At 48.7% G+C, this 27953-nt stretch overlaps 1 protein-coding gene and 1 pseudogene across 1 annotated transcript; both read right to left on the reverse strand.

Moving 5' to 3' along the window:
• The window catches only part of LOC119696322, a 2199709-nt pseudogene that overhangs the window by 678891 nt on the left and 1492865 nt on the right, over nt 1-27953 (reverse strand).
• Nucleotides 7300-8232, reverse strand: LOC119696356 (olfactory receptor 14C36-like). The gene has a single exon (XM_038126065.1). It carries the CDS (start codon nt 8230-8232, stop codon nt 7300-7302), a length of 933 nt encoding a protein of 310 aa, XP_037981993.1.

The raw sequence follows: 27953 nt of genomic DNA on the forward strand, positions 1-27953 counted from the left end.
CCCCAGGGCTGGGCTGGGCTCTGGCAGCACTGGCAGGGCCCAGCCCTGGGCACAGGGAAGCAGCTGCTGGCAGGGACAGCTCCAGGCAGCAGAGCCCTGGGCAGGCAGTGGGGGGAAAGTGCCCCCCAAGCTGTGCTGGCATATTTGAAGTTCTCTCCAAACCCAACTCTTTCATGATTACTTTTTTTACAGATACCCAAGTGCAGCCCCAGCAAATGTCCAACAGCAGCTCCATCAGCCACTTCCTCCTGCTGGCATTGGCAGACACGCAGCAGCTGCAGCTGCTGCACTTCTGCCTCTTGCTGGGCATCTCCCTGGCTGCCCTCCTGGGCAACGGCCTCATCATCAGCGCCGTAGCCTGCGGCCAGCACCTGCACACGCCCATGTTCTTCTTCCTGCTCAACCTGGCCCTCACTGACCTGGGCTCCATCTGCACCACTGTCCCCAAAGCCATGCACAATTCCCTCTGGGACACCAGGACAATCTCCTACACAGGATGTGCTGCCCAGCTCTTTTTCTTGCTGTTCTTCATTGGAACAGAGTATTTTATCCTGACCATCATGTCTTACGACCGCTACGTGTCCATCTGCAAACCCCTGCACTACGGGACCCTCCTGGGCAGCAGAGCTTGTGCCCACATGGCAGCAGCTGCCTGGGCCAGTGCCTTTCTCTATTCACTGCTGCACACGGCCAATACATTTTCCCTGCCTCTGTGCCATGGCAATGCCCTGAGCCAGTTCTTCTGTGAGGTCCCACAGATCCTCAAGCTCTCATGCTCCAAATCCTACCTCCAGGAACTTGGGCTCATTATTTTCAGCGCCTGCATGGTATTTTGCTGTTTTGTGTTCATAGTTTTCTCCTATGTGCAGATCTTCAGGGCTGTGCTGAGGATCCCCTCTGAGCAGGGACGGCACAAAGCCTTTTCCACCTGCCTCCCTCACCTGACCGTGCTCTTCCTGTTAATCAGTACTGCCACATTTGCCTACCTGAAGCCCCCCTCCATGTCCTCCCCATCCCTGGATCTGGCCCTGTCAGTTCTGTACTCGGTGGTGCCTCCAGCCCTGAACCCCCTCATCTACAGCCTGAGGAACCAGGAGCTCAAGGCTGCAGTGTGGAGACTGATGACTGGAAGCTTTAAGAAACATTGAGACTTCTGTCTAACTTCTGCAAATCACTTGAAATAAAAGTCATCTTTGATACTTCTTGTTGGTTTCACTTTGCAGGTCCTTTTTCTTTGTTTTAATTTTTTCATATGGTCCACAAAGTAAAGCCATTTTTTGTGCTACTTCTCATATTAGTCTGTCCATTTTGTCTGTAACCACAGACTGTGTCAATGAATGGCTGCACTCTTGGTGACTTTAAAGGAAATAAGGATGTCCCAGCAATGCTTTCTGCAGAGATGCCCTTTGGTTGCCTTCTCTGGAGCTGCAGCAGCAATGTCTATGTGCAGAGCTGGGGGCAGATCAGTGCTGGCCCAGCAGCTGTGCCCAGCAGCAGCAGCACTTGGTGTTGCCAGTGCTGCTGCCGTGGCCCTGCCCCGCTGCCCTGGTGGCCCTGGTGTTGCTGTAGGGCCTGAGTGCTCTCGGGGCCGGGCACAGTGCTGGGGGTGGCAGTGCCGGGGCTGCAGCAGGGACAGGCCATGGGCACTGCTGGGGCAGCGCTGACGCCTCAGGCCAGGGCCTGGGGGCTCCAGCCTCCTTGCCCAGGCTCTCTCAAGAGCACGGCCAGGCCAATGCTGAGCACAGAAAACCCCCGTGAGCAGCCCCAGGGTGGCCATGGGCAGGCCGGGGGCAAACAGCATGGCTGGGGCTCTGCAAGGGCCCTGAGGGAGACAGGAAGGAGCAGCAGAGCAGGGGCTGATCCATCCCCAGTGCGCTGCACAGCCCAGGGCAGCGTCCCAGAGCGTCCTCATGGAGCTGCCAACACCATCCCCACTCTGCAGCCCTGGCCTCTCCCCCAGCTCACACAGGTGCCGCATCCTTGCAGGCACAGGCACGGCAGCACTGGCTCAGGAGCCCCTGTTTGCATTGCACAGAGCAGGTGATCGGGTTAACCCTTTCAATACTTCAATCCTCCCATGAGTGAAGAAAAACAAAATACAAGCATATTAAAAAACAACATAAAACCATAAAAGTCAGTAAAGAAGAAATGAAATCCCAAGTAAAAAAAGAACAGAAAAGCCTTAATCTTAAAACTAAAATCCTCTTATAAATTAAAAAGAAAAAACTCTTTTTCATTATACCATGTAAAACTATTTTAAAAAAATCTTCAAGATAATATCAAACAAAAAACCTCCATAATAAAATTTTTAAAAAGCTAAAATAACTAAAATTATCAAGATTTTAAACAAAAACAAAAAGTAATCCAGTACCCCCAAGAGAAGATCTCTTTTCCCAGAGATAAAATATAATTTTAAAAATAAATAATAAAAACTTTTACTCTTAAAGAAGTAATCTTTAAAACAATACCCCATAAGTCGACATGGCCAATCAACAAGCTGAAAAAAAGCCTGTAGCAATAAAAACTTCACAGTAACAAAGTTCCCCAGACATCTGTTATCCATGACAAATTAAGAACCACAAAAAACCTATTTTTTCCTCTTGTAAAAAAATGTCTATACCTTAACAAGAAAAACTTCTCTCCCTAAGTAAACTAAAAAAAGACTATTCTAGAAATAGTAAACTAACTACAAATTTTTAGTTTAGTTTATTTACAATGTAAGTAAAAAGAAAAAAGTTGTAAAGAAAAAAAAGACTTCTAAGGAGTTCATTTTAATTCTTACTACCTTTTCTCCTTTTTTAACTTTTAATAAAATTTTCTTTCTATCCTTTTAAAATTTTGAGCCTACTTTACCTTTCTCAAAATCCTATATCACTAAAAAAATAAATACAATAAAACCCATCTCACTCATCAATACATTAATTAGGAATCTCAAAATTAGAAAAATCTAAAAAAAAAAACAAACCAAAACCACTACAATGTCATAGTAAACCTTTTTCAAATTTTCTCTGATTTTACAAGGTTCCCAGTAAAGGCTGTTTTGCTGTTTTGAGCTCCTGAGAATCTCTTGTTGGTATTTCTCCAGGGAGTCCAACCCAGAGAACACAAACAATTCCAATTCCTTTTAAATGTCTCACTGAGAGAGTTGTTTGGGCGATGGGGGTCAGGGCTTGTGTGTCCTGCTTGGCACAGCCCAGGCAGGGCTCTCCCAGCCCCATTCCACACTCCATTTCCCAGCTGGAGCCGCTGGTGCCTCTGAGTTGTGCTGCCCCAGCCCCAGGGACGCTCTCCTTGTCTGCCCATTCCCCCACGGGCTCTGGCCAGGGATGGCCTCAGTGGGGGCTGCTGACATCCTCAGCAACTTGGAGGCTGCTGCTGAATTGTACTGCTGCAGAGGCTTGTTCAGCCTGCAGCTCTTCAGTGCAGGAATTCAGTAGGGCTCATTAACATCCAAACACCTGAACAAGCCAAGCCTCAGGGAATCATTTGATTTAATTTCCAAATCTGTTGTGGTTAATGAGACAGATTCCAGCAGTGTATTCAAAGTGAATATATTATACTTACAAAGATAGTGAGGAAAATTTTTTTTGGTCCTTGTTAGTTTTTTTTTCCTGTTAATTCATTGATATGTGCAATCTCCAATTGACACTGAATCCAAGTACCTCCTCATGCAGTTTGAGTAGATATGAAAATCAAGACCCTTCATGGCTGACAATCAATCAGACTTTGTCCACAACCCCTCCCCATCATTTCCCTCATCCAACCCCTGGCACTCCTATGGATCAGGAATGGTGTGGCCAGCAAGAGCAGGGCAGTGATTCTTCCCCTGTGCTCAGCACTGGTTGGGCAGCACCTCGAGTGCTCTGTCCAGTTCTGTGTCCCCCAATTGAGGTAGGACATGGAGGGGCTGGAGCGTGTCCACAGAAGGGCAACAAGGCTGGAGAGGGGTCTGGAACACAAGTCCTGTAAGGAGCGGCTGAGGGAGCTGGGGTTGTTTATCCTGGAGAAGAGGAGGCTCAGGGGAGACCTCATCACTCTCTACAGCTCCCTGACAGGAGGGTGCAGCCAGGTGGAGGTCAGGCTCTTTTCCCAGGGAACAGTGACAGGACAAGAGGACACAGCTTAAGCAGCACCAGGGGATATCTTGGGTGGACATCAAGAAATACTCTCCACACAAAGGTGATTGGGCATTGGAATGGCCAGGAAGATGGGTGAGTCATTGTCCCTGGGGGTGTTTAAGGAATAACTTGGTGTGGCACTCAGTGCCATGGTCTGGGTGACAAGCTGGTGTTGGGTCCCAGGCTGAACTTGATGCTCTCCAAGGTCTTTTGCAGCCTGGTTGATTCTCTGATGATTGTGACACTGCAGGGCCCTGGGGAAGCAAGGGGCCATTGGGACACTGCGGGGCCTGGTGGCACTAAGAGGACCATGGTGACATTGTGTACGACATGGCAGCACAGAGCCAAGGGGCCGTTGTGACACTGTGGGGCTGAATGGAAGCAAGGAGTCCATTGGGACACTCTGGGGCCTCCTGGAACCACAGAGGCCACTGTGACACTGCGGGGCCTTGTGGAACCAAGGGGCCATTGCTCCACTGCAAGGGCTCTGGGAACCGAGGGAACAATTGTGACACTGTGGTGCCCCATGGAACCATGGGTCCCTGGTGACCCTGCAGGATCTTGTGTCACCAGGGCTCCCTTGGGACACTGCAGCACCAAGGAATTCCATGTGGCACTCTAAGGCCTCCTGGAACCAAGAGGCCACTGTGACCCTGCAGGGCCTTGTAGAACCATGCAGAGCACTGTGACAGAGCAGGACCTGGTGTCATGATGTGGCCATTGTGACACTGCAGGGTCCCATGGAACCAAGGGGCCAGTGCTGCTCCTCAGGGACTCCTGGAATGAAGGAAACATGTTTGACACCATTGTGGCCCTTGGGACCAAGAGGCCATTGTGACACTGTGGAAGCAAGAAGGGCATTGCTGCCCTGCCAGACCTCATGGAACCCAGGATATAGTGTGACACTGCAGGGACTAAGGATCCAAGGGACTTTGTGACACCAAGGGGTCCCCTGGAACCAAAGGGACACTCTATGGCTTCATGGAACAGTGGTGACACTGAGTTCTCTGGGAGTGCTGGTCTGCTGGAGGGTAGGAGGGCACTGCACAGGGCCCTGGACAGGCTGGATGCAGGGAACAAATCCAACAAAGTGTAGTTTAACAAGTCCCAGTGCCGGGTCCTGCACTTTGGCCACAACAACCCCTGCAGCACTACAGGCTGGGGACAGAGTGGCTGGACAGCAGCCAGGCAGAAAGGGAGCTGCAGGGACTGCTGGACAGCAGGCTGGACATGAGGCAGCAGTGTGCCCAGGTGGCCAAGAAGGCCAATGGCTGCTGGCCTGGATCAGGAATGGTGTGGCCAGCAGAGCAGGGCAGTGATTCTTCCCCTGTGTTCAGCACTTGCTGGGCAGCACCTCGAGTGCTGTGTTAAGTTCGGGGCCCCCCAGTTTGGGAAAAACATGGAGGGGCTGGAGCGTGTCCAGAGAAGGGCAACAAGGCTGGGGAGGGGTCTGGGACACAAGTCCTGTGAGGAGTGGCTGAGGGATCTGGGGTTGTTTATCCTGGAGAAGAGGAGACAGAGCAGAGGCAAGGCAGTGTCAGGGAACAGATTGGACTTGATGATCTCCAAGGACTTTTGCAGCCTGGCTGATTCTGGGATTCTCTGAAACCACCCTTGGAGCACTTGCAGGATGAGCCCTGGGCCTCCTCTTCAGAAGATCCAGCAATCCAGGTGCCTCAGCTTCTCCTGCCAGCCCCAAAGCCCATCCTGTCAGTCCTGCACAGCCTCTGCAGCTCCTCCTCACTGCCCAGAACAGGGAGCCGCACAGGCAGACACAGCAGCCCAGATGGGCCCCCCTGGCCTGGGCTGCCTCTGGCAAGGGAGCAGCACGGGGCACTGCAGGAGCCTGCAGACAATTGCTGCAGCGCTTGGAGGATGATCCTGCTCCCCAAGGGATGTTCCCATGGAGCCAAGTCAGGAACTGCAATGGGGAGTGGGGCCAGAGAGGAAAGGGCAAACAGGGATGGGCTGTTTGCAAGGGAGGCAACAGGGCTGGGCAAGAGGAAGTAATTTGGACAAGGGAAGAGTAGAGAAAGCCAAGGTGAAGCCAAGGAAATGCTCAGGGCAGTTTGGGGGTGGCTGCCAGGCAGCCCTGGCTCTGAGCAAAGCATCTGCAGTGGGACAGGAAACTCCCAGCTGATGGGAACAAACTTTCTGGCTGACTGTAGAGGCCAGCACAAAGCTGAGTGCTTTCCCTGGTGTCCCCCAGCCCTTGGTGGCCCCAGGGGCTGATGGCATTTGTGCTCCCTCAGGTTGATGTCCCCACAGCAGCAGCATGGGGGTGCTCCCGCCTGCTCTGTGCAATGCAAACAGGGGCTCCTGAGCCAGTGCTGCTGTGCCTGTGCCTGCAAGGATGCGGCACCTGTGTGAGCTGGGGGAGAGGCCCGGGCTGCAGAGGGGGGATGGTGTTGGCAGCTCCATGAGGACACTCTGGGACGCTGCCCTGGGCTGTCCAGCGCACTGGGGATGGATCAGCCCCTGCTCTGCTGCTCCTTCCCGTCTCCCCCAAGGCCCTTGCAGAGCACTAGCCATGCTGTTTGCCCCCAGCCTGCCCATGGCCACCCTGGGGCTGCTCACGGGGGTTTTCTGTGCTCAGCATTGGCCTGGCCGTGTTCTTGAGAGAGCCTGGGCAAGGAGCCTGCAGCCCCCAGGCCCTGGCCTGAGGCGTCAGCGCTGCCCCAGCAGTGCCCATGGCCTGTCCCTGCTGCAGCCCCGGCACTGCCACCCCCAGCACTGTGCCCGGCCCCGAGAGCACTCAGGCCCTACAGCAACACCAGGGCCACCAGGGCAGCGGGGCAGGGCCACGGCAGCAGCACTGGCAACACCAAGTGCTGCTGCTGCTGGGCACAGCTGCTGGGCCAGCACTGATCTGCCCCCAGCTCTGCACACAGACATTGCTGCTGCAGCTCCAGAGGAGGCAACAAAAGGGCATCTCTGCAGAAAACTTTGCTGGGAGATACTTTTAGCTCCTTTAAGGCCACTGAAAGCACAGTCTCTCATTGACACAGTCTGTGGGCACAATGAAGTTGCAGACAAAATGAGAAACGGCACAAACAATGATATTTACTTAATAACAATACTTAAAACATAAAACAAAGAAAAAGGATCTCCAAAATTAAATCAACAAGAAGCATCAAAGATCACTTTTATTACAAGTGATTTGTATAAATTGGCCAGCAGTTTAATTTTTCCAAAACCATGCAGTCATCAGTCTCCACACTGCAGCCTTGAGCTCCTGGTTCCTCAGGCTGTAGATGAGGGGGTTCAGGGTTGGAGGCAGCACCGAGTACAGAACTGACAGGGCCAGATCCAGGGATGGGGAGGACATGGAGGGGGGCTTCAGGTGGGCAAACACTGCAGTGCTGAGGAACAGGAAGAGCACGGCCAGGTGAGGGAGGCAGGTGGAAAAGGCTTTGTGTCGTCTCTGCTCAGAGGGGATCCTCAGCACAGCCCTGAAGATCTGCACATAGGAGAAAACTATGAACACAAAACAGCCACATGCTAAAGAGATGGAAATCCCAAGGAGCCCTAATTCCCTGAGGTGGGATTTGGAGCAGGAGAGCTTGAGGATCTGTGGGATTTCACAGAAGAACTGGCCCAGAGCATTGCCATGGCACAGGGGCAGGGTAAATGTATTGGCCGTGTGCATGAGAGCATTGAGAAATCCACTGGCCCAGGCAGCTGCTGCCATGTGGGCACAAGCTCTGCTGCCCACGAGGGTCCCGTAGTGCAGGGGTTTGCAGATGGACACATAGCGGTCGTAGCACATGATGGTCAGGAGGGAAAACTCTGATCCAAGGAAGAAGAAAATCAGAAATACCTGTGCAGCACATCCTGTGTAGGAGATGTTGCTGGTGTCCCAGAGGGAATTGTGCATGGCTTTGGGGACAGTGGTGCAGATGGAGCCCAGGTCGCTGAGGGCCAGGTTGAGCAGGAAGAAGAACATGGGCGTGTGCAGGTGCTGGCTGCAGGCTACGGCGCTGATGATGAGGCCGTTGCCCAGGAGGGCAGCCAGGGAGATGCCCAGCAAGAGGCAGAAGTGCAGCAGCTGCAGCTGCCGCGTGTCTGCCAATGCCAGCAGGAGGAAGTGGCTGATGGAGCTGCTGTTGGACATTTGCTGCAGCTGCACTTCACGACCTGCTCATGGAGAAAAAGGAAAGTGAAGATCTAGAGAATATACCTGCAACCAAAATCAGAACCATTTCCCATTCACCCTCCCCCCCAATGCACAGACACAGTCTTTAGTATTTTCGTGTTCTGAGGTATTCTTTAGAATCTTCCCCATATTTCAACTAATATTCTTTGATATAAAAAACCCTCATCATTTTTACTGCCCCCAGGGAGAACACAGCAAGTTCCGTGAGGCAAAGTCATGAGTGGAGAGTGATGGGAGATGGTCTGTCATTCTGACATGTTCACAATTTCTCTCAGCTTTAACCTTTCTCAGGCGGAGGTGATCACCTTCCCATGCTTCCCCTAAAATGTCACCAGGTACTGCTGAGAGCAGTTGGATCCACCACAGCCCAACTCCACATTTGTAGACAAGGACTCACTTTGATCATTTCACCAACCCAACAGCATTTTCAGTGTCAGAACACCTCTGCCTTTCCCCATCAATCTTATAACTCAGAGATGCTCAAGGACAGCCTCCCAGCCCTGTGCTCTGCAGAGGGAACTGGGCCCGGGGCTGCAGAGCTGCCCCACGGCTCTGCTGCAGCTCTGCCTGCACAGGAGGGGCTTCACGCCTTGGACTCCCAGCCCTGAGGGCAAAGGCTTGGCTGGGGGGACAGGAGGGAGGGGGCTTGTTCAGAGGGAGGGGCTGCACTGGAGGGGCTCCTGTGGAGATCTCCAAACTCTCCCTGCCACAGCATTTCTGGGTTTTGTTTCCTCTCATGGCCTGATCTTCTCTCTGCTTCCTGGAGATTTTCCTCCTGCAGCTGTTTCCCTGTGTCTGATCTCTCCCTGCCAGCACTCACAGACCCAAAATCTCTGGGCACTCTCCTTGGCCTGACAGAGCCCTGCCTGTGTGCAGGGCACTGGCTGGGGGCAGGTTCTGTTTGCAGCTTGGAGAAAGGACAGCTCGGACTGAGCCTGATGGGTCCAGCAAAGGTGATGCTGCTGCTGTCCATGGGCAGAGGAGCGGCTGAAAGCACAATATGTATATCCTGTGAGCCTATTGATCACTAAAAGTAACAGCTCAGATGTCTCAGGAACTTTTCAGATTTCATAATTTATAATTCATTATCAACCTTTCATGTTTATCCCCCCTCTCTGCCCTTTTCCAACAGTAGGAAACTGAATGCAAAGTCTTTGGAAAATTCCTCATTTCTGTCAAAATCTTTGTCTAGGAAATATTCTATGACTGATTAGAACCCCTCAGCATGTCAGAGCTTTATGAGCATTTCACCTCCCCTGCAGCAGAAATACCCAGAGATGTACTCACAGAGTCTGTAGGCATTGGCATGTTGCAGCTGTAGGAGATCACTGCAGGAGCTGCAGCTGCATTGTCCTGCAGCCAGAGGTTCCTGTGCCAAGGGCTGGCAGGGATTCTGCCCCAGGCACTTCTCAGCACCTTCACAGCCCTGACTGATTGAAGCTCTCTGTGCCTCTGGGCTGTGCCTGGGCTGGCTGCAGGCAGTGCCCCAGCCCTGCTGGGCTGGCAGAAGAGCTGCTCATCAAGAGAAATGTGCTTTTCAAGCTCTTCTTGGTTACCAGCAGCTGCCTCTGTGCCAGGAGCCGAGCCCAGCTCAGCAGCACAGACACAGCACAAGGACTTTAATGACCCTCTGGGGCTTTGTGCTCAGGCCCTGAACATCAGTCCCTCAGAGGCAGCTGAAGAAACCTCTGCAGAACTCCAAGGCAGAATCACACTCCAAAGTTTCTTGGACTTTTAATGGGTCCCACTGAGGGACACGACTGAGAAAGTGTCCCCAGGCCCCAGGCAGAGCAGAGAACTGCAGGCAGTGATGACAGGTGAGGACAAAGAGAAGCCAAGGCTTGGTGCCCTGGGGCACAGCAGGGTCTGTGCCACCAAGGGCTGGCAGGAGACACCTTGTCCTGAGGCACTGGGGCCTCCTGGCACAGCCCCAGCCAGGCTGGCCACTGGCAGCCCCTTGTCCTGCCCTCAGCATGCCCCCCCTAGCCCACATGCCAGTGGCCTCAAGGATCTGCTGGAAGGAGTCCCTGGGGAGCCTTGCTCAGCAATGGCCCTGGGGGCTCCTTCATGCTCCCAGGGACTGCAGGCTTTTCAAAGGACTTTGGGTTTTGCTTTTGCCTTGGAGTCTTTGAGAGCTTTTTGCAGTCATGGCCTCCAACTATCTGCTGTAATTAGTCCCTTGAGAGGCTTTGTCAGTTTCAACATTCAGTGGGACTCATTAATACTTTAAGGAACTTCAGTTATTTTCAGGTACTTGGTGTTTCCCTTTTCATACAGACTGTGAAAATTTTGTGCATCACTGGCATTAATTATCTGCTCTAACGAGTCCCTTGAGAGCTCTGTGTTGATACTCAGTGTGGCTCATTAATACTTTGAGATACTCAAAGTTTTTAAAGTACTTTGGATTTTTCCTTCCCACACTGAGTCTCTGAGAGGTTTTTGTGCCATCCTGGCCTCCAGTTTTCTCCTCCAAGGAGTCCATGAGGTGCCTGTCTAGGGGATGGACCTCTGTGGGACCCCTTAATGCCTTGAGACACTGGGTGTTTCTTCTGACTTGGCCTCCTGGCAAGGTTTGTGCAATCTCCTCTCAGGCCCTGAGGTTCCAGGGCTCAGCTCCAAATGCACCACAGGGCTCATCAGGATCAAGCAAGTCCTGAGTAACCATGGGTCTTCCCTGATTTCCCCTTGGTCTGGAACAGTTCATCAGGAAGATTTCCTTTTACAGTTATGGAGAAATATTTCAATGAGCTTCTAAGAAATATGTATTCCTGCCTTAAAGGGTGTCTTTTATTGCTGTTCATATTATGCAAGAGGTGATTGCAGCATTCTGTGATTGATATTGATCCAGGGTTTCTCCTAAGGAGGTCTGGCCAGGTCAGAGAAGTTTTACCTTGAGAGCTGACCCAGTGTGGACAACCTTGCCGCACATTCCCCAACCTCATGTGAGAAACGGATTTTACTTTCAAAAATTTAAATGTTTTTTTAAGACCTTGTCAAAATAAAACAGAAGACTGAAAAAAGAAAAGAATACAGTGCCAGGAGTAAAGGATTCAGTTACAATGTGCTCATCTACAAAATGGATGTTCTGTCTTGTATACCTCTAGCTCCTCCCAAAGTCTTGTCAGTGAACTCCTTCTTCACTGTCCAATGGTGGAGATCACTTTCTTACAGCTTGACTGGAGGTCAGGTGCTGCCATAGTAACAAGCCCACCCTCCCAAATGCCCCAACTACTGAGGCCATCTTGTGATAACAATGTACGGGGGAGGGGGAAAGATAGCTATACATCTACCAAATTTCTCTGTACATATATTTCATACTCACCCATTAATTCTGAGAGTCCACCGTAGGATTACTCATTTATAGTAACCCACTTTTCTTTTTCTAGAAGTCATTTTGCTCAAACAATTAGGTAAAAAAATTATCTCTCTCTTGAATGAGTCATACCAGCATCTGTTGACATGGGCAAGGACAGTAAGAAGAGGAAAAAAAAATCTCAGTCTTTCCTTAGATACACTTATTTGGAATGGACAAAAGGGCATCACAGAGGTCCAGTATGGCTTTGACTCCCATCTACCGTGCCTATGTGGTTACTACCCATGGTCAGTGTACCTTAGGGGTGAGTACAGAGGCCAACTTTTAATACAACAGGGACTAGAGGTCTTTCCCTCTAGTCGCTGTTGTATTAAAACACAGTTGAGGAATGATAGAGGTCCAGAATGGTCTTTTGTCCCTACCTTACCATGCCTAAAGGGTTGCTACCCGCAGCAGGGCTATGGAGTCTTCTTGGGAGGAAACAAAGGGGCCAACCCAGTCTTGCCCTCCTTCCTTTGTCTTATTTTCCTAAGGAAGCTTTCCCATTACCTTTTACAGTCTCTTGTGTACTTCCCCTCACCAGATGCTGGTAATTCTCACCATTAAAACAGGAAGAGAGTTCTCCAGCTGGTTGGTGGAAGCTTGACTCTACTTTTTGAGTGTCTTGGTTATCTTTCAGTCTCTGCTTGAGAGTCAATCTCATTTCACCCAGCCTGGATGTTATAGTCCACTCTTCAGGTTCTTCTACTGTCGGAGTCTCCCCCTGGTCAGGGTGACTCTGAAAGGTGGAAAAGTCTCTCCTCCAACCCGTGCCTTCAAAGAAAGACTCAATAGTCGTCCGGTCTCAAGTTTGTTTATTATAAGTTATCTAAAAGATTTTCTCCCTGAGCTGCTGCGGCCTGTTCAGCAGGTCAGACAAAGGCACACTCTCTGCCCCTGAGGCTGGTGCTGTCTTTTATACTAAAAACTACGTGTACTATATTTACAACTCCGTTCCAATAGCTATCACCTATGTTAGACAGTCAGCTTCTATTCTAAACCAATCTAAAAGTGCCAACATCGCCGAAATCATGGAGGCCAAGAAGAAGAAAGAAGGAGGACAAGGCATGCCCTGATTCCTCCATCTTGGAGCCTCAGACCCCCATGTACAAAATCCAAACCCCACTGTACAGAGGTCAACCCCCCCCCCCCCCCCGTACAGCACTCAGAAACTCTTCCCTTCACTTTGTGACTATCTCTACTATACTACCTAAACTTTTGTGTGTGGCTTGTAGTTCTTCATACAGAGTTGGTAATTTGCTCCATGGACTAAGATCGAAACACCATGTGTCTTTGGCTGCGTGCCAGGGTCTCAGAGCCCCTTGCCAGGGGTTCGGGCCATCCAGGGCATCCAGAGGGGTGTCCTGGGTTCCAGCATTCTTCCAGGCCTTTGACTCTGTTGCCATGAGTCCATCCCCGCTCTGCAGTTCGTACAGCCAATTCTGTGGTGAGCAGTGCCTGAAAGGGACCTTCCCACTGAGGAGTTAAGAGGCTGTTCTCTCCATGACTTAATCATCCCCCAATCCCCAGGATTACTATTATGGATTCTGAAGTCCAGGGTGGTAGTTTGAGGAATTGCCCCTTTATGCCTTAGCCCTTCTAAGGTTTGTGCTCTAGACAGAACATATTTCTTGGCATTGGTTTCCCCTTCCTCACAGGGGGCAACCTTCTGGGGTGACGTCAGGAAGGGTAACCCAAACATCATTTCATAGGGTGAGACCCCCAGATCTGACTGGGGTTGGGTTCTAATTCTTAAGAAGGCCAAAGGGAGACATTTTATCCATGACATTTGGGTTTCAATCATTAGCTTAACTAGAGCTCTTTTCAGAGTTTGATTCATCCTCTCTACACAACCAGAACTCTGTGGATGCCATGGAGTGTGCAATTCCCATTTCACTCCCAGGGCCTGAACAACTTTCTGCAATATCTTTGATGTGAAATGAGTTCCCCGGTCTGAATCAATCCTGTTTACCATCCCATATTGGGGAATGATTGATTCTAGAAATGTTTTACTCACAACATTGGCATTGGCTTTCACTGTGGGTACCACCTCTACCCAATGAGTCAAGTGATCTACTACCACTGGCAAAAACTTCCACCGTTGTACCTGGGGAAGCTTGGCAAAGTCTACTTGATGTTTTGGAAGGGCCTTAAGGCTAGTTCTCACCCTCCTCTGGGTGTTTTCCTCATGATTTTCTTATTCACTTGTTGACATATCACACACTGTTCAATTACTTGCTTAGCTATTCTGAAAATTCCTATGCAGCCCCAGTCACTTGGAAATTGATCACTTAGCACTTGTGTACCCCAGTGTGTTGTTCCATGTATGCCTTCCAGGATATTCTTGGCAAGGAGTTTTTTCAACATTTGCCTCCCATCTGCTAATCTCCACTTCTCTTTATTATCTTTCTTGGCTCCTGTTTTGAGGAGTTCTTCCTCTTCTGTCCCACTGAATACAGGGACTTCTTGCATTTCTCTCATAAGGCCTAATGCTATCATTAATTTTTCTCTCCCTGATTTGTCTGCATTCTTAGCATGTAAATCTGCTAAATATTCCCTTGGGCTTCTTCAGCCACTCTTTTTTGACATCCTTTAACATATACCACTTCTATTTCTGGCAACTGTAAAGTTTCTAATGCCTCTAAAACAAGTTTTGTGTGAATCAGTCCCTTTCCATTTGAATTTAATAGCCCTCCTCTTCCAAATTTTTTCCAATGGTATGTACTACTCCAAAAGCATATTTTCAGTCTGTATATATTCTGGAACAGACTGTATACATGTCTGTTCCCCTTTTCTGTGCCAATATTTCCCAAGCTCATTTTAGGGCTTACAACTCACATGCCTGGGCTGACCTGTTGGAAGGTAACTTTCTCTTTTCTGTGGCTACCAACCCTTCATCCACTATAGCGTACCCTGATACCCTGTGCCTCTTTATAACCTTGTGAAGATCCATCGATGTACAATCATTTTCCACCTTGCAGTGGTTGATCTGTTAGATTCTCTCTTACTTTAGTTTGATAGTTTATAACCTCTAGGCAATCATGTATTAGTTCCTCATCTGGTTCTCCACACAAAAACTGGGCATGGTTGAGTTGGTTACTCACCATTAGCTCTAAACCATTATCTATTAAGATGGCTTCATACTCTAGCACTTGGGAATCAGTGAGCCATCTCTCAGCCTTTTGGCTCAGGACACTTCTAACTGAGTGTCAGGTATATATTTTCAATTTTCCCCTAAAGGCTAATGCCTTGGTTTGAAAAGACAGGTGTCCACTGAGGAAGGCAGGAGCCTCCCTTGAAATGGAAAATGTAAACCCCCTCTCTCTGAATTATTACCATTTTGAAATTAGGAGGCTCTCAGGCAAAGATATTGGAATGGGAATAACAGTTTTCACTAGAAAAATAAAAATACAGATGTAAGAGTACAAACAAAAAACAACCCTACTGAGAGAGTCAGAACACCTGTTGGTCAGGGTGTTGGTAGGAGTCCGATTAAAATGGTGGCTGCAGTGCTTCTGGAGTAACAAGTGTGGTTCTGTTGGAGCAGGGATCCTGTAGAAGGATGTAGTTTTCCTCTGAAGGTCCAGTGGTGGTGTAGATGGGCCTGGTCTTCCTCTGGGAATCCAGTGGAGAAAAAAGCTTCTCCTCTGGGAATCCAGTGGAAAGGCTGTACTGGTGTCCCAAAATCTCAGATTATATCCAGCTAGGAATGCTTGGCTCCTCACTCTGGGCAGAGCATCTCACAATGGGATGATGTAATTTTATCAGTCATGCAGTGAGACTCAATGGCCCATTAAGAGAAGAGATCTCCCCTGAGGGAGGATTGGTTTAGGCAAAGATAAAGAAAACTGCCCAATTAACAGAAGATAACTGCCCCACCTCTAAGAGACAGGAAAAGAATACACACCCAGCTACATCTTTCAATTTAAGACATTTACAGAAGTTTCCATTCTTAGTTCAAACTGGGCTTTGGCCTCCCTAGTTGTTGTTTTTTTTCCTACATGCTCTAGCAGCCCCCTGAAATACTTCCCGAGAGACCTGACCCTCCTTCCAAAGATGATACATCCTCTTTTCGTTCTTAAGTTCTTCCAAAACCTCTTTGCCCATCCAGGCTGCATGTTTACCTCATCAACTCGTATTTTGGCACACACAGACAGTCTGTTCCTGTGCCCTCAAGATCTCTGTTTTGAAGCCTTCTCACCTTTCCTGAACCCCTATTTTTTTTTAAGGGCTGCTTCCCAAGGAGATGTCTGAACAAGTCTCCTAAACAGGCCAAAGTCTGCCCTCTGGAACTCCAATGTAAAAGTCTTATAGATGTTCCTCCTGATTTCACCAAATATTGAGAACTCTATAATTTCATTATCACTGTTCCCTAAGTGGCCTCCAACCACCACATCTCCTACCAGCCCATCTCTATTTACAATCAACAGATCTAACACAGTGCCTTCCCTGGTGGGCTAACCCACCAGCTGTGACAAAAAGTTGTCCTCCTCAAATTCTAAAAATTTCCTGGACTGCCTTTTTTCAGCTGTATTAACTTCCCAGAAAATTTCTGGCAGGTTGAAGTTGCCTACAAGAACAAGGGCTGATGATCCAGAAACATCCTCTAGCTGCTTATAGAATGAGTTGTCCACCACTTCTTCCTGGTTGGGTGGACGAGAACAGACTGCCAGGAGGATGTCAACCTTGTTGGCCTTCTCCCTAATTCTCACCCAGAGGCATTCAACTTCATTGTCATTAGTTTCAATACCTATGGTGTCAAAACCCTCCCTAATATAAAGGGCCACCCCTCCACCTCTTCTCCCTTTCCCGTCTCTCCTGAAGAGCTTGTAGCCATCCAGTGCAGCACTCCAGCCATGTGAGTCATCCCACCACGTTTCTGTGATGGCAATTACATCATAGCTCTGCTGCTGCACCATGGCCTCCAGCTCTTCTTGTTTGTTCCCCATGCTGTGCATGCTGGACCTCATACATGCATACAGGCATATGTGCACCTCAGCTGGGCTGCTGATTTCACCCCTAACTCAGTCTTACCACCCTTGGGACTGCTTCCAGACTGCCCAGCTGCATCCCCTACCCACTTCAAACCTAGTTTAAAGCCCTCTCAACAAGGTCTGCCAGTTCATGAGCTAACATTCTTCTGCCCTTAAGAGAAAGATGGAGCTTTCTGGTCCAAGCAGACCAGATGCCATAAAAGTTGCCCTATGAATAAAGAATCCAAAATTCTGCTGGTAACACCAACCCTTAAGCCACTTATTAATAATGTGAGCTCTCCTGTTCCTTTCACTGTTCTTCCTAGACACCAAAGGAACTGAGGGAAAGACTACCTGTGCCCCTGTCCTATTAAAACCACCTGACCCAGTGCCCTAAAGTCCCTTTTAATTGCCCTGACCCTCCTCTTTTCAATCTCATCCCTGCCAGCCTAGAGTATCAGCAGGGGGTAATAATCAGAGGGCTGAATCAGCCCAGGAAGTCTCGCAGTGATATCCCGTACCCAGGCCCCAGGGAGACAGCAGACCTCTCTGTGGGATAGATCTGGTCGACATATGGGGCCCTCTGTTTCCCTCAGAAGGGAGTCACCCACCACAATTACCCTTTTTTCCTTTTTGATGTTAGAGGTGGTAATCCCTCTCACAGATGAATCATAATTGGGAGGCTCACTGGGCAGATCATTTTCTTCTAAGTCATCTGGCTGACTCTCTAGTTCAGGGTCTCATACCTATTAATACCTATTCTGAAGTGGCAACTGTCTAGGGGATAGGGGTCAGGAGGAATTTTTATTATTACCTGCCTGAGCAGGGACCCATTTCCACTGCCCTTCATCTATCAGCTGCCCTTCTATTGCCTAAGAGTGGGAGGCATAGGAGTCCTCCACCAATCTATTTCCCTTTCCCTTTCCCTGATACTCCTTAGTCTTTCAACTTCCTCTCTAAGCTTGGCCACCAGTGAAAGGAGATCGTTCACCTGTTCACACCACAGGCACATTTCCTCAGCAATGCCCCCTGAAACCACTGACGAGCTCAAACAGTCCACACAGGAATGGGTCTGGACAGATGCATCCTTTTTGGAGGGTTCCATCTGGTTATATGCACTTGTACTAACTACAGTTTTTGATTGCATAAAAACCATTAGTAAAAGAAAGCCCAAAAGCTACCAACCAACAGAAACACTGCAAAGAACACAAAGAAACCCTGCAACCCTGCCTGCTTGCCCTGCCTGCGCGAACTGCCTCCAAACTGCTGTGCCACGCCCTCAGAGCTGTGCCATGCCCATATGTCCACAAACTGTCATGCCACACCCTCAGAGCCCTGCCACGCCCGTTTGCCCACTCCTGTTCACCATGCTCCCTAGAGGCCTCTTTCAATCGGCTCGCTGCTCAGCAACAGAGGAAGCCGCACCCCGTGCCTGCCTGACTCACGAGTGCAATGAATGCACCTGCTCAGCGTTCTGTGAGTTTGAGATTTAATGTTCAGTTTATGAAGGTTTTGTCCTCATCTTTGAAGTCCAGCTATCAGCACTAAACATCCTGAGGCCCTTTGCTCAGCTTCTCTGCTCTGCCCTTCTTGCCAGCACTGGTTGACAGTGTCAGACTTCACTTGAAACAAACTCCTCTGTGCGCCCCCCCTCTTGCTGAAGGAAAGCTCGTGCTAAACTGTTCCTTCCCTGCTTTCCAGTCACAATGTCCACAGCCTCTTCCTGAAACATCCTCCCCTGAATGTCAGTCCATTTAGAGGAGCACACACGCCTAGCTGTGTTTTGCACACAGGGTCTCTATTTCTGTGGTGTTTGCATTTTGGCCTGCAAGGAGAATGCCAGAGGCAAAAGATACCAGGAAGTCATCTGGTTGCAAACAAACAATTCTGAAAAGTTTATTCCTTTGCTTAAATCTATCTTATCAATGGAAGCCTAGTATTTATAACATTGAATACAGAGAGTATTTCTAATAATCAATACTGAAACTACTTCTAACAATCAATACAGAGTATTTCTAACAGTCAATACAGACAGTATTTCTAACAATCAAGACAAAGAATATTTCTAACAACCAATACTGAGATAAGGGCAACCAATACAGTGTATTTAACAACCATTACAGAGAAATAAGGACATTCTTAACCTAAGGAACTTCAGGAATTTCAGGTACCCAGTTTTTCTTCTGGAACAAAGTAATTTAGGAGGTAATTCAACAAGTCTATACACAAATAATGGAAGATGTCCTCCAGTTCTGTCCATGGAGATGCAAATGGCCCTGAGCAGCACAAAGGGCTTTGTCAGGAAGGCCACTCCTTTCCAGGCTTTCCCCAGGAGTTCCAGGTCAGTCTCTTCTTCTCTGTGCTCCGCTCTGGCTCCATTCCTACGCTGCCTCCAGATCATGAACGTGGCAGGGACAACCGAGCATAACCCTGTGCATGTGTGCCATTGGATCTTTCTCTCCAGTTCCCACAGAGGCCATGCCAGAGACTCCTGTCTGGCTTCCAGGTCTGCAATTTCCTTCTCCAAGTGCAGCTGCTGCTGCCGAAGGATCACCTCCCGCTCCTTCATCCTCTGACAATTTCTTTGTTGTCCTCAGGAGAAATCCCATTCTGTCCAGAGGGCTGCTTGGTGCTGACAATGGCCACCAGCACCAGGTACGTATGGAAGATTCCTTCATCCATGGCTGATCCTTCCTTGAAAGAGAAAGAAAGGAGGAAAGAGCCAAGACTGTATTGCCTTGGGGAGAGAAAGAAAAGAGGCTCGCCACTGGAAGGAAAGCTCTGGCTAGCCCTGCAGAAAGGCTGGAGGCCAGAGGTGCTCCTCAGGGCACGCCTGCTGCTGCAAGCTCCAAGTTCAGCTGCCCAAAGAGGCTCCATGAGCACGTGGTAAGGAGGAAGGGGAGGAAGGTACGAGACACAGGGACACGAACGCTGAACAGCCAGCTTTGAGGAGAGAGAAGCTCAGCATTGCAGATGTCAGAAGAAACCCAGCCCAGTCCCCCAAGCAGGAGGGGGAGAGGAAAGGCCCCCCAAGCTGGCTGCAGGCAGACAATGGAGACCTTGCCCAGATGTTCCCAAATGGGCTGGGCAGAGGGAATACATGGCCCTGCTTTCCAGCTGCTCCCACCACTTCTGACCCTGCCACTGCCTTGAGACAAAGCCTGATGAAATCTTGCTCAGCGTGGGTGGGCAACTGGGCCCTTGAAGGGCTTAGTGTCAGGTCAAGGCTTCCTTGCCCTCCCAAAGCCCTTCCCTTGGCAGCCTTGGGCAGGAGATTCATCCTCCCTCCCTCCTCCTCCCCACAGATCTGCTCTGAACCACTCCATGGGCACACTTTCTGTTCTCGGTGTCCATCCTCAACCGCAGTGCCACACTGGGTCAGTGGGCTCTGCCCTGAGCTCCCAGGAGCTCGCAGGCTGCAGATGGCAATGCTCAACCACACCACAACACTGCCGCTGCCAGCAGCACCCCCACAAGCAGCGGCAGCAGTTGCCTCTCAGCTGTTGGTGCCCCTGCGCTGCAGCCCCTCCCGCTGGCACCAAGGTTCCCTCGTGGCCTTGGAGATGCTCCTCAAATCCATCCATGGGGTCATAGAGCCATGGAATCCCAGAGTCCTAGGTTTGTGGAACCCTGGAGTCATTGAATCCTGGGAAGCCCACTCATCTTTGATGTAGAGATGATGCTGGGACATCACGCTCCTTAGAATGATCTCCACTTGATCAATTGTCTGGATATTTTCAGTCAATTGCATGTCTTTTTTCAATTCTGATGGGAGATGTTGCTCACATCAAACCAATTATTTCCTTTCCTTTACTATCCAGCCAGCAACCTTCCCTTTAGTTTTTCACCAAAGTATTCCACTCGGATCACAAGAAATTAGATAGTAGCACCTATTGCACCATCCATTTCCAAGAACACAACAAGATAATTAACATCTATTTTTCACAGCATATGATTTCAATGCAATAAGCATAGTAAAAAATGCCAGAAGGAAGAAACAAAATCTAGATCTCTAGAGAAAATGCAAACTAATTCTACAGTTGCATTTTTCTCAAAATTTTCTGGGACAAAGCCTTTAGAAAGAGGCCAGTGAAGAAATTTAGATTCCATATCAAAGCCATGTACATTTTACATGTGCTCAAGTACAACATTCAGACCTATTCCAATGATATTCTGCAACCTTTTACAATATCAGAGCTTACTGAAGCAACAAGCCATGTACCGCTCAGGATAATAACACGACAGGGTTAGATTACCAGCCAGCCGGCTCCCAAAGACAGATCCGCAGTGATGTACAGAGCTCGGCAGCTCATTCCATACTCCTCACCATCTGAATCCATTCCAGTCAGCCAAGAAAGTGACTCCTTTCAACTCTGCAGGCTTCTTTAAAAGAGTGGGAGAAAGGGGTTTATTGTGAAAATATTACCTTCTATTCTCCCTGCCCATTACAGTTTGTGGGATAGCCTGTAGCGTGCAGAGAGCACACAAAAGGCATTTTAGGAGACCAAATTACAAAGGGAAGTGAGAGTAAACAAAGGTTTCTGCTCTTCTGCCTGGCAGGAGTATTTAAACAGAGACAGATCTGGAGATCCAAGGCTGCCATCCAGGTTGATAAATGGGCTAATTGGCACAGTTTTCTTGTAGGGGGAGGGTGCCATACGAGAGGTCAGCAGAAGCAATGAAGAGAACCTTTGCTTTAGCAGCAGCTACCACTGAACATCCACCTTTTCTACCCAGCACGTTCAGCACACACAGAGTTTGGGGGTTTTTCTCAATGTGGCAGAGTCTGGCCATTGTGATCAAAAGCTCCCATTTTCTGCAAGGGCAGCACTCTCAGATTGATCCTGTGTGATTCAGAGAGGCTCATTTCTGTATCAGATGGCTGGTACAGACATCATGCAGAGAAGGCTGAACCTTTTCATCTTGGAGTGGATGATTGTGAAAAGCATCTATGCAATTATTCCAATTGCTTGAGTTACTGTTGGTAGAGAAGGGTCATTCAGCTTAAGCCCTTCCTGGAAGATAACCTGAGCCTAAATAATAATAATAATTAAAAACACGTTCAGGCGCTGTTTTTCAAGACTTATTGTTTTATTCACAGCCTAGAAGAGAAAAAGCTTCTATTATTTAGAGCAGGTAAACAAATGAACATCTGTGGGTCTTTACAACAGAAACTTAGGTCAGGGTTGATATTTCAGCCAAGGGTACAACTTTAGACACTGTGACATGAATACAACAAAGATAAGAGTTGAGTGAACTTGTTTCACTGTAACAACTTAAGGACTGAATGCATCAACAATACGAATGACCATTTCTGATCCAAGATCCCACAGTCCATTCCTGAGGAGAGACAATGGATATTTGGTTGCACCAAGAGATTGTACTATCTGATACCAGGATTGTGTGAACAGAAGGAAGAGCCTCCAGAACATTCCCACTGCTACTCTGCAGTGGCCAAACTCTGTGGGAAACTGACTGAAAGCATCCAGGTAGAATTCACTGGGAACAATTCAGAGATAATAATAAACAACAGTAACACATGAGCAGACCTCAGAATGCTTCACAAGACAGGTATGCAGTGAGAGAAACAGAGACAGCACAGTCTATTAGAAATATATCCCTAATAATATGCTCTACTGATTGAATTATAACAACAACACGCAAAAAGGAACTGGAGAAAATAATTCTAATTTCTTCACTTGCTACCTTGTACGGCAATGCTTCCCTCCACATCCAGTCAAATAAGCTACATATTTAACTAAACCACAATCAGAGCAAGGATTTGGAAACTGCTGGCATCAGTGATTTTCCATTATGAGGCATAGCTCATGGCTTTTTTCCCTCAAACAGTCTCGTTCAATAGAATGAAATTACAAACAAAGGGACACAGAAGTTTCCTTTCTCCTTGTTTTCTACTAGAAAACAAGCAGCTTAATAGAGAAAATTTCAATACTACATTATTTGTTTGACAAGAACGCCAGGCAGAACAGATGTGGTACCATCTCTGAAAATGGCTTGACTTGCAGAACATGAGCTTCATTCCCTTTTGGACCAACCATCTATCCATGCCCTGTAATTCCACTGCTGATGACTTTCTGTGGAAGTCATTTGAATATGTCCTCTCCCTTTTTCCTCTTCTCTGAATACTGCTACTAATTTTCTCATTCCTTTGTCACTGTCATATTTTCTGAAAAATCCCTTTGCCAGGATTTCTTCTCCTGGGAAGCTGAGAAGCCTCAGAGAAAAATGAAAACAATAATTATCTGATTGCTTCTCCTTGTGTTTTGCTGCTTTGGAATGTGGTCTGGAGATTGTTTACCAGCTGGTCACTGTTTGATTGGTTTCATGTGAATTGTTTTTACTTAATGACTAATCACGGTCCAGCGGTGTTGGGACTCTGGAAGCAGTCACGAGTTTTCATTATTCATTCTTGTTAAGCCTTCTGTCTGTATCCTTTCTCAATTCTTTAGTATAGTTTTAGTATAGCATTCTTTAATATAAAATCATATATATAATAAATTAGCCTTCTAGGAACATGGAGTCAGATTCAATCATTCCGCCTTTGTCCTGGGGACCCCAGGAACTACCACAAATGGTGACCCCGAGTGTGTTGTATTGATCATCCCTTCGTGGAGTTGCAGGACAAATGGGGACCACAGACGTCTGGTGTAGCCTGGAGCTGAAGAACCGGAGACCCTGAATTCGGGCAGAGTTCACAGCCAAGGCTGAACACAGAAGAAGCTCCTGAGCTTTCCCAGACATGTCCGGAGACCTTTGCAGAGCAGAATTCCTATGCTGAGCAGCTGCTGAAGTTGGACACTGTTGAAAGGTGCTGTTAACTCTTCCCCTGCTGACAATACAGCCTTCACAAAATGTGGGGTGAAGGTTGGGAAGAAGTGTCTTTGGAAACCGAGGTTCAATTTTCTCCTTCAGAGGAGGACATTATTTCACTGTGGAGATTTTGGGGTCTGCAGGGCAGAATTCATACGGTCAAGAGACATTTCTATGAGTTTTTCAGATGGGCAAAGTTCCATGGGTTTTTTACAGCTCTGACATGCTTGCTGCACCTAAAGGTCTGGCAAGCGGTGGATGCCTGTTTCTGGGAGAAAATGCGAACGGGGGTTTGGTCTGCCCTGAATTTATCCGGCACTTGCAGCACTTTTCTCTGTTCTGAAGAGGCGAGCCCCCTTGGTGGGGCTCTTCTTCTCCTGCGGGGAGCTCCCAGCCCCCTGTCAGGGCAGGCAGGAATCCATCCAAGACCACAAAGGGCTGGTTCCCAGCCGCACCCCCGCATTGCCGGGGGCGCGAGGTTTTGCCCACGGCTGAGGAGAAGGGTTTCTCTGCTTCTTTGGAGCATGTGCCAAAGCAGCTGCTTTTTTCCCCCTGTCCTTCCCCCCTGGGGGGTGTGAGCTGGCTTTGCCTGCCCCGGCCCTGTGAAGAGGAGCGGCCACCGATCCCGGGCAGGGCTGCCCATCCGGTCCCTCTGCATTCTCGCTGGGGTTTGCAAGGCCTCATTCCCCCCACGCACGCCAGCGGCGCTGGAGGGGGTCATTTCTGGAGGTGCTGCGTCTGAGCCCAAGCCCGGACAGAATGCGGGTGGTGCCGAGGAGCAGGAAGCAGGAACACTGGCATTTGAATCGCCAAGGTGGCGGGCACAGCGGAAAGTGGGCATTGCTCGTTTGCTCTGGGGAAAGACGACCCCCAGATCTGGGATGAAGATCCCCGGGAAAGCTTCTCCTTCCCAGCTGCTGGCTTGCCCTGGTGGTTCTGGGAGGAGAGGGAGGAGGCCTTCGGTCACTCCTGTTGCCAAGGCACTGGCAGCGTGGTGGAGGCGGGCTGTGACAACAAAGACCCCATCCTGCAGGCCAGGTCTGGGCCATTTGGCCCGCCCACTGCCGGGTTTGAGGGCTTTGATCCCCCTTCCCGGGCCCGGGCCATAGTTCTGTGAGCCGTGTCTGGGGCCTTGGTCCACCCACCAGGACCAGGGCCCCCACAGGGTCCTAAAACCCCCTGTTGCTCTTTCTAAGGGGAAAACAAAGAAAAGGTGGAAAGAGCTATCAGCTCAAAGTATTGGAAAGCCACAGATCAGCCTCAGCCCAAGTGGTTCAGTTAAGGGCTGTGGCCGGGGAATTCCAGAATTTTTTCAATTTTGTTTGATAATTATCAATGGATTTTTCATAATTATTGGTGATTTTTCTTCAGTAGTTCTTTATTTCAGGATTCTGCAAGTCTGTTTCAGGACCAAAAGGAACCTTCAGGGATGTCAAAGAGCAACATCTCCAGTCAATGGACCTCCTCCTGAAACTCAGCTGGTTGGACTTGGAACAATGAACATTTCTTTGTAGGGTTGTTTGGGTTTTCTGATATTGTAAGCCTTGTTTTAGTGATATGATGGAAGTTGATATTCTACAGGTAAAGAATTTCCTTGCTCATTCTACGGCAGCACTTGATTGAGGTTTTGATTGGCAATGGATAAACCTCTCAAGACGTGTTTGTTCTCTCTTCTGCATGGGCCCAGTAGAAGGATTACAAACACCTTTTCTTTTTATTTTAGATATACAAAAAAGGGTGAAATGTCACCGTCATATTTTCTGAAAAATCCCTTTGCCAGGATTTTTTCCCGGGAAGCTGAGAAGCCTCAGAGAAAAATGAAACCAGTAATTATCTGATGTGCTTCTCCTGTGTTTTGCTGCTTCGGAATGTGTTTGGACATTGTTTACCAACAGGTGGTTGTTTCATTGGTTTCATGTGACTTGTTTTTACTTATTGGCCAATCACGGCCAAGCTGTGTTGAGGCTCTGGAAAGAGTCACGAGTTTTTCATTAGTATCTTTTAGGCTTCTGTAAGTATCCTTTCTGTATTCTTTAGTATAGTTTAGTTTAGTTTTAGTATAGCATTCTTTAATATAATATAGATCATAAAATAAAAAATCAGCCTTCTAAGAGCATGGAGTCAGATGCATCATTCCTTCCTGCCTCTGGGAACCCCGCAAATACAAGACTCCAGGGCCTCATGGAACCAAGGAGACCATTGTGACCCTGTGGGGTCCCACCAAACCAAGGGAACATGGAACAAGTCTGGCTGGCTGGGCCTCCTGGGGAACCTCTGACATGTCCAGCTCACTTGGCATGTCAAGGGCTGCTTCTCATCTGCCCCTGAAGCAGTGGGGCTCTGGGCTTTCCTTCTGTCCTAGGGTGACATTATAATGCTTGTATCCCCATTTGTGTGTTCTGTTTATGCTGGATATTATATTCTGTGCCTTCAAGACGGGCTCTGAAGAGCGAATGTTTTGTTTTGGTTTTGTTATCAGCCCGCTCCCCCACGGCTGGCAGGACACAGAGATGGGGCAGTGCATAGTGCGGCTTTTGCTTTTTGCTTGGCTTTTTGCTTTGCTCTTGCTCTTGCTTTGCTCCTGCTTTGCTCTTGCCTTTGCTTCTGCTCATAGTTAGTTTACCTAAGCAGTCCGAATTTTTCCCTGGACTGTTTTGTCCTTTCCCTTTTTTGAAACTACTTGAACCTGTTCCAGACTGGGACCTGGGAAACACCGAGAGTTTGCACCTTGTGGCCTGCAGCAGCCATCCCCAGTGCCAGAGGGACCGACAACAGAGCGACCACTCCCAAGAGAGGCTTTCTGAATTTGTCATCCTTTTCAGAGCGGTGAAAGAGTGTTGTCATGCGGTATTGTTCATTCTGTGTGCTGGGGGGTGCTGTGCCTATTAAATAAACAGGTTCTTCCCACTTCTCTCCAAGGAATCCTTCCTGAATCAGTTGATGGGGAGGAGCAATGTGAATTTGCTATCTGGAGGGGCCCCCTTTGGCAGTTTTCTCCCACATTTGCCCTAAACCAGGACAAAATTTGGTGCCCAACGCATGGGACTTAAGAGAGAGTGGAAAAAACCCTGTTTTGAGTGCATTTTGGTTGCCATTACTCTGTGTTGGTATAAAGCAGGTAATAGCTGTGGTTTTTGAATTCATAATGTCTCTTGGGGTGAAGGCTTGCATGCATTTCTGGTCCCTAGGCTTTTTTGAGATCTTAATGCCTCTATGGACCCTAGGTTTATTTTCTCATCCAGAAATAGCTCTGGTATTGTCCCTAATGCGTAGTTTTTACAGCAGAGGGGCACTGACCAGAATAGCCACCCGGCTGGCCTTGGTGGTAATGACTTGTAAGAAGTTTGTAAACATGCTGGGGTCTGTTCCAGGAATGAATGGTTCATGGCGATGGTTATGCACCCAGTTTGTTAAAGGAGGAGCAGGGGATGAGGCTTTTCAGCCTTTGCTTTCCTTCTTCTCCTCTGAATCTGTCACATCACTATTGGAGGATGTTCAGTTTCCCCTGAATATTAAAGAGACCATCTTTCTGGTGTTTAACCTGGTAAGCTTCCTCTACACAGTCTGCAGCTTCTCTAGAATGAGGGCTGAGATTTCTAGAGGGGCTGATGAGACCCCTGACCCAGGAGTAGACCCAGGCCTGGAAAATCCTGAGTGGTGTGGGAAATGGGAGGATATGAGCCAAATCCTGAAGGAATTCTCTGACCCTATAGTGTGGGACTTTCCCCATGAACAAATTCAGGACCCAGCTGAGGAGGGAAAATACCTGAAAGAGAAGTACCATGATGACCCTGAGGAGAAAAAGCTCATTGCAGTGAGCTGGGCCCTGGCATATGCTTATCACACACTGCTAGATACTCTAGGGCAGCAGCCAGAGGCAGGGGGGCAGAGAGATAAATCAGCAGCTATCCCAGTCACTCAGGCTGCAGCCAACACCCCAGGCTCGAAGCCAGCAGCCAAACCAGACAGTGAGCCTAAGCCAGCAGCTAAACCAGACAGTGAGCCTAAGCCAGCAGCTAAACCAGACAATAAGCTTAAACCAATGGCTGTTGCTACTAGCACTAGACACGGAAAGGGCACAGGCAAGACCGATCGACGAGTGGATGATGATGATGATGATGATGATGATGATGATGATGATGATGCAAAAGAAGAACCCTCAACGCTTCCTGAATAAAATCAGGAGTCAAAGCAACAGGTGCAAGATCAGAAGCCACTATTGAGTCCTTTTCCCTGAAGGACCTCCGTGGCCTAAGGAAGGATTACACCTGACAACCTGATGAATCCATAATTAGCTGGTTAGTCCGTCTTTGGGATGCTGCAGGCGAGGCTACAATTCTGGATGGCACTGAAGTGAGGCATTTGGGATCCCTGTCACATGATCCTGTCATCAACCAAGGAATGATGAGGGGGGCTGACCCTCACAGCCTCTGGGCACGGGTCTTGGATAGTGGTGCACAAAGGTACCTGTGTGCAGACGATCTCTATATGCAACAAACCCAGTGGAAGACCATAGAACAAGG

The sequence above is a fragment of the Motacilla alba genome, unplaced genomic scaffold (genome assembly GCF_015832195.1).
Source record: "Motacilla alba alba isolate MOTALB_02 unplaced genomic scaffold, Motacilla_alba_V1.0_pri HiC_scaffold_28, whole genome shotgun sequence".
NCBI lineage: Eukaryota > Metazoa > Chordata > Aves > Passeriformes > Motacillidae > Motacilla > Motacilla alba.